The 5,929-nt window shown below is 39.3% G+C and overlaps 1 protein-coding gene across 1 annotated transcript in view; it reads right to left on the bottom strand.

The window, feature by feature from the left end:
• Positions 1-53: 53 nt before the first annotated feature.
• Positions 54-5,929, bottom strand: part of ELAPOR2 (endosome-lysosome associated apoptosis and autophagy regulator family member 2) — a 92,662-nt gene continuing 86,786 nt past the window's right edge. Inside the window, exons 19-22 of the mRNA XM_015629204.3 lie at positions 5,587-5,713; positions 4,655-4,833; positions 3,796-3,961; positions 54-1,181 (exon numbers count right to left, since the gene is read on the bottom strand). Of these exons, the coding sequence (XP_015484690.1) occupies positions 1,122-1,181; positions 3,796-3,961; positions 4,655-4,833; positions 5,587-5,713 (532 nt within the window). The 3' untranslated portion in view covers positions 54-1,121. The remainder of the gene's footprint in view (positions 1,182-3,795; positions 3,962-4,654; positions 4,834-5,586; positions 5,714-5,929) is intronic.

Below are 5,929 nucleotides of genomic sequence, written 5' to 3'. Positions count from 1 at the left end.
TCCATCCATCATCCATCCATCCATCCATCATCCATCCATCCATCCTCCATCCATCAATCCATCATCCATCCATCCATCCATCAATCCATCATCCATCCATCCATCCATCCATCCATCCATCCATCCATCCCCTTCCTCACGTGGGCCCAGGAATAAAGGAGGCTGAGTATTTCTAGCAAGCCTCCCACTGACAGAGCTGATCCCTGGATCTTAAAAGCTGAGATTTTTGCTGTACCTCCAGAGCTCAGGCTTTGCTGGTTCTCAGCCCTGGGAAAAGTGACATTTACACAGCCCAAAGGAGAACACTGAACCAAAATGGCCAAAGACCTCTCTTAAAAGAACAAGCTGCCACAGAGAGGGACAAGTGTAACTTGCACTGTAGGTACCACTTTACATCTCCTTATAGGGTTTGAACCTGCTACTGCCTATAACTCATGGGCCCAGAACTACAATTCACACAACAGCTGTTACCAAGTTTAAATTTAATAGCACTAGGTTTTACCTTGATGGCCATGACTTAGGCACCAAAATGGGTTCAATTTGAAGATGAAGCACAATTCCTCTTGCATTAGAGGTCTACACAGACCATCCAGACCTTCAAAGCATTAAAATCAAAAGTATTTTCCAAAGTTCAAAACTCACCTGAGGCTCATTCCAAGTACCATTTAAAATTTTGATTTCAAGAGAGACTCACAGTTATGCCAGTAAACAACAACAGACAACCTTTGCAGGAGGTTGCAGGCCTCTCTGAAAATTATTTCTTAGAATATGCGCAGAAGGAGTGAGAAGGAAATGAAAGGTACCTATAAATCATATGGCATGCCTGAGCGTTGCCCAGGTGAATGCAAAAAATTCATGTTATTTGCAGTATGTATATCTCTTCCTGAGTTGAATTTCATTCCCAGTATGGAATCCAAGCATCTGCTTTCTTTTTTTGGCAAGGTACTCAATCATATGGTAAGGCAATCCAATTTTCTGGTTTGCTTCCTGTCGTCTTTCCTCCTAAATGGCCAAGTATTTCTCACCAAGATCACCACTACAATGTGTGCCAGAATATGTTTAAAATATGGTCCTGTAAAAATAGAAATTAGGTTTGTTTCTTTGAAGGCAGCATTAATTCTTCATATATTCTGGGATCTTGAAGATTTCAGCTGAACAGATTCAAAATTATCTTCCTTTTCCTGCAAACAGAAAACACAGGTTCCCATCAACTGGATTTCCTCAAAATCTCTCCAACAGTCAGCACAATCGCTTCTTCTCTCAATATCCTTTGCCAAAAACTTCACTTTATTTTTAATACAGTAATTAAATGCACAGTTTGACCTTTTTATATTTAATAACATTACTAATTCTGTAAAATTTGCAAAAATAAAAAATTATGCTATAGCTGTTGTTCATGGTACTAATTTTAGAGAGTACAGGAAAAGTCTGCATTTCATTTTCATAGAATAGGACAGGTAGTCTGAGCTGGGGAATTGCAAGGTAATCATCTCTATGGTTATTATCACTTATTAATGTGTTTCTCACAATATATAAAGTGCTTGAAGCATAGCATGTGAGTACGAACACCACTGCCTTGCTCCTGGAATCCAATCTCAACACCTGCTCTGGGAGAACCACAAGACAAAACAAGTCTGCAAATCATTTGCCATCTTAAAAAATCAGGGCTAGAGGGTTGATTTTTCTCTCTATTTTCATTTGCTGGATGACAGCCTTGGCCATCTGGCCAGCAGGCATCAAGGTGAGCCAGAAATGTGGACATACACACCCAAATAGTTTGCAAACTGTCTTAAACTACCTTCATAATCTTATTTTTAAAGCCATCTCACACAAATCAGGATAGCCTGGTGCAGACATAAGAAGGGGAGAAATTGTCCTATGTTAATCTAGTGAAAAATCCGTGTTCTGAAGAGCCTAGTATTGTCACAGTGGAAACAACAGACACAAATAGAACAGCCCCCAATCTGAAACAGCTTTGTAATTATTTAGCTTCTATATTCTCATTAAAAAATAAGTTATTCCTTTCTATATTACAAACCTAGCCCTCAATCCCTTGGGAACTCAAACCCACTGATAACTTTGTGACATGCTGGGAGAAATGCCATAGCCTGAAGCTTGAACATATAGTTAGGATACTGCAGATTTTCCTTCTCTCTCATTTTACATTTCTCCTCTTACTCCCCTGTTTTCCTCTATGTGTTTTTTCTGTATTCTATATGCATATATAGCAGGACATAAATTTCTTCATATTTTGCATAAATGAAAAGCAATGCCTATAACATTTGTTTTCAATAAATATATATTAAATTTGAGTTATCTGCGGGGAAACAGGACACAGAGCTAAGTAAGCTAATGAGGTACTGGAAGTTAAGTTTGCCAGCTATTGTCATCTAGCAGTAAAAAAAGGAACAAGCCTAGAAATATCTGACAAGCCTGTTGAAAAAGGAGAACACTCATGAGGCCTGCTACAGTGGATATAGGAACATTAAAAAACTCCAAGTAGGCATTCAAGTTGTCTGAATACTGAAGTACTAAAGCTTACTTCTATTTTTGCAACATCACCAGAAAATTTTATGTGGTGTAATTTTATTTATATTTTCAATATACTCAATATTGAATTAAGAACTAATATTGAATTTCTGCCCCTTTCCACAAGGAACAATATTGATTTTGCAGGACAAATAGTCAGGCTGGAGTCAAGGAAAACTTCTGCACATTATCTGTGCAATTGTTACTTCTCCTAGGAGGGATTTCTGAGGAGCAGGTAAGGTGGCAAGAGGATACCAGTCAAATAAAAAAAAAGGAAGAGAGAAGAGGAAGAGAGAGAGAGGGAGAGGAGAGGATAAGGGAAAAGAAAGGGAGTACACAAGTTTTGATTACATTATACTCAATCACAGAAAGAAAAAAAAGTATACAAGGAAAAAAATCTCAAAACTCAAAATTCTGAGATATTATTTGGACAATAGAGTACAATGTTTCAAAATTTATTTTTATTATGATCTTTTAAGAGGCTTTCTAAGAAACTCACTTCAAAACTGTATGAAAGGGGAAATGCCATTTGCCTTTATCCTGATCATAACAGATGCCTCACTGGAATCCCTTAAAGACAACAATACCCTTTCCATAGCACAGATTTCCAGGCATTTGGAACAAAGACCAAAGAGCTTTTGGGATCTACCATGATGGCCCTCTGTGTCTCCTCCCAGAAATGTTCAAAGGACACCAAAGATTTTGGTGCTTCAATTCAGACGTGCAACAATCCACATCACATCTACTGCAAAAGAAAATGCTGTTTTGGTATTGTTTCCCACTGAGGCTGCTGTGTTGAGCAACAGGCTGAAGCTGATGCTTCCTCTTCAGCTGAATCCTTCTCATAATTATGGTTCTCCAGTCAGCCATGAAGCCAGCCCCGCTGAGCTGCAAGGAGCTGGCTGGCGGCTGTGCTGCCAGTGTTAATTTTTTGTATCTCTAATAGTTGTGTTTGCCTCAGCAATGGATGTGCCTGGCAGGATTCTGGGCAAAAAGATTCTCTCAGCCATTAACTGTTTTTTTCTGGTGTCACCCTTGCAATAAAAAATGCTACTGAAATCTCTCTGTGGAGGAAGGAGCTGTTACCCAAAACCAAACAATTCTTAATTTTATCCGGACTGTGGATTTCAGCAGATCACTATGGACTGGATGAGGTGTGTGTGGGAGGCTGCAGTGCTGTGAAATTAACATCAAAGACTCACCACATCCAGCAATAAATAAAGGTAATAATTATTTTTAACATTAATATTGGTAATTACTACTCACCTTTGTTGCCAAGGATTTCAGCTTTCCCAGCAGTGACTGCTTATTTGAATATACTATTTCTTCTTCATTATCTTCTCCTTCCATTATAGCACAGCTGTCAGCAGCTGGCAGTTCACACTCTTTTGAGTTCGTTGTCATCACTAATTTGGAATATTTATACTCCAGCCTGAAGATATAAAGCCACACAGGATTAATTTTTTCTCAAATGTCCTATACTCTGGGTTTTTGTAATTTAGATTGTCTGCAGTCTTCCCACATCCCACATCTTCTTCTGAGTCTTCTGAAGTAGTGGAAATTAGATACTTTTCAATCAATAACATATATATATATATATCCAAAATAGTATTGGCAATATACTGAGCTCCTGTTTTCCAATTAGCCCTCTATCCTTAAAAAGAACCATGTTTTCTCAAAAGACCATGGGGAGGTCAAGAGGACTTAGTGCATAAAGAAGTGCTGGTTGGGGCAACAACCAAAACTGAACTAAGCAATATGGTCAAGAACTTAATTTTTTACCAAGCTGAAAGGGACTAACTAGACTAAAGATACCCTTCTGGTCTTCAGAGCTTGAGAAAGCCATGTTGCTTCTGACCTAAAGTCAACTTCACACCCTCAAGGGATAAAAAAAAATTTCCTGTTGGGAAATTATGCCATTGCAAATTACTGTGGATGTTCTATACTTTTCCTCACTAGAATTTTTTATAGCCACAATTGACAGAAGAAACATCAACTTGATGAATGAATGGATTGATCCTACAAGGTACTTCTCATCAACAGTGTCATAAAGTCAGATGCAGGAAAAGTCATTCCATCAAGCTTTTATCTAACTTTTATATAGAACACAATTTACAGTACTCACTTCTGGTTCTTCTTCCAAAAATAGCAAGTCAAGGCTATGAGCAGAACGGCTGTGAAAGCACCAACACCAGCTCCAACTTTAAGCCAAAAATCCACTGTTTCACAAGTGCTGGTCTTTTTTTCTGGCAAGGAAACTCCTTTAATGCAATGCTTTGGCTCATTCCATACATACAAGGTTTCCTTTCAAACAAAGAACACCAAAAAGTGAGCTGCTTGTGGGAAAAGAGAGAACTGTTTAGACTTACAGAAAACAATTTTTTTCTGAGGTAGAATGGTCAGATAACTTTTCAGTAAAAGCAAACCAAAACACATCCCTTAGGTTTTCAGACTTCAGGTTTTTAGTTATATTGTCTAATGAGTCATCCCCTTGCTTGTGCCTTCAGGTTCAGGCATGGCAAAAAGATTTCCTCCTCTGTACAGCTCTCCATGTGACACAATATGGGCTGGACAGCTATTGGGAATAAGTTGTGCCTGCACAGGAGCTATGGTTCAACAGGACAGCTCTGTGGAAGGACTTCCTAATATTTGACTAGAGAAGGCAGCAGTAAAAATTGCAACTAAGTAGGATGAATTTATGAACAGACATTTGGAAACCTTTCCTAGCCTGTCCCTGATGTTTATGGCTATGAAAGAACTGAAGTCCTTTAGGCACTCCATCCTTCAGAAATAATTGTTCTGCATGTATGAACGCACTGAGAGCTCACATCCTTACACAGCTGGTCAGCACAAGTCAGCTCTCTTACAAGGAACACACTACCATTGACACAAACATTCCTGAATCTAACACAGCTTCTCCCTCAGCTTTCATCCAAGCCAGCTCAGAGCCCAGGCTGAGATCTTCCAACTCACATATCCATTTGAACACCAAATTTCAACAAGAGTCCAAGTTATACCCAAATGAGCTCATTTGACTTTGAGACATGGGTCCTGTACCTGAAATCCTTTTTTGCAGGCTCCCTCAATCTCATGGTAGTCTTGGTCCGTGCAGAGGGGACAAGCTTCTGCACTTTCCCATAGAAAGTAGAAAGTGCATCCATCACAGGTGCCTGCAGGGCAGGAGCTACGAGGAGAGCAGAGTTCAGTTACCAGTTATGAAAGAAACACTCAGGAGTTTGCATCCTCATCCACACTCTGCTGCTGAAGATTGGGAATGGGAAGTATGAGAAATGGGTAAACATCCATCAAGTCAGCAGATGGAAGAATCTGGGGGAAGAGTTTTTCCCAGTTTGTAAAATGCTTTCTCAAGTGAAAACAGGTGTTGAGGTGTCAGGGGAGG

The sequence above is a fragment of the Parus major genome, chromosome 1A, assembly GCF_001522545.3.
Source record: "Parus major isolate Abel chromosome 1A, Parus_major1.1, whole genome shotgun sequence".
NCBI lineage: Eukaryota > Metazoa > Chordata > Aves > Passeriformes > Paridae > Parus > Parus major.
The sequence above is the reverse complement of the archived record's forward strand: the minus strand, read 5'-3'. Positions and strand labels throughout refer to the sequence as shown.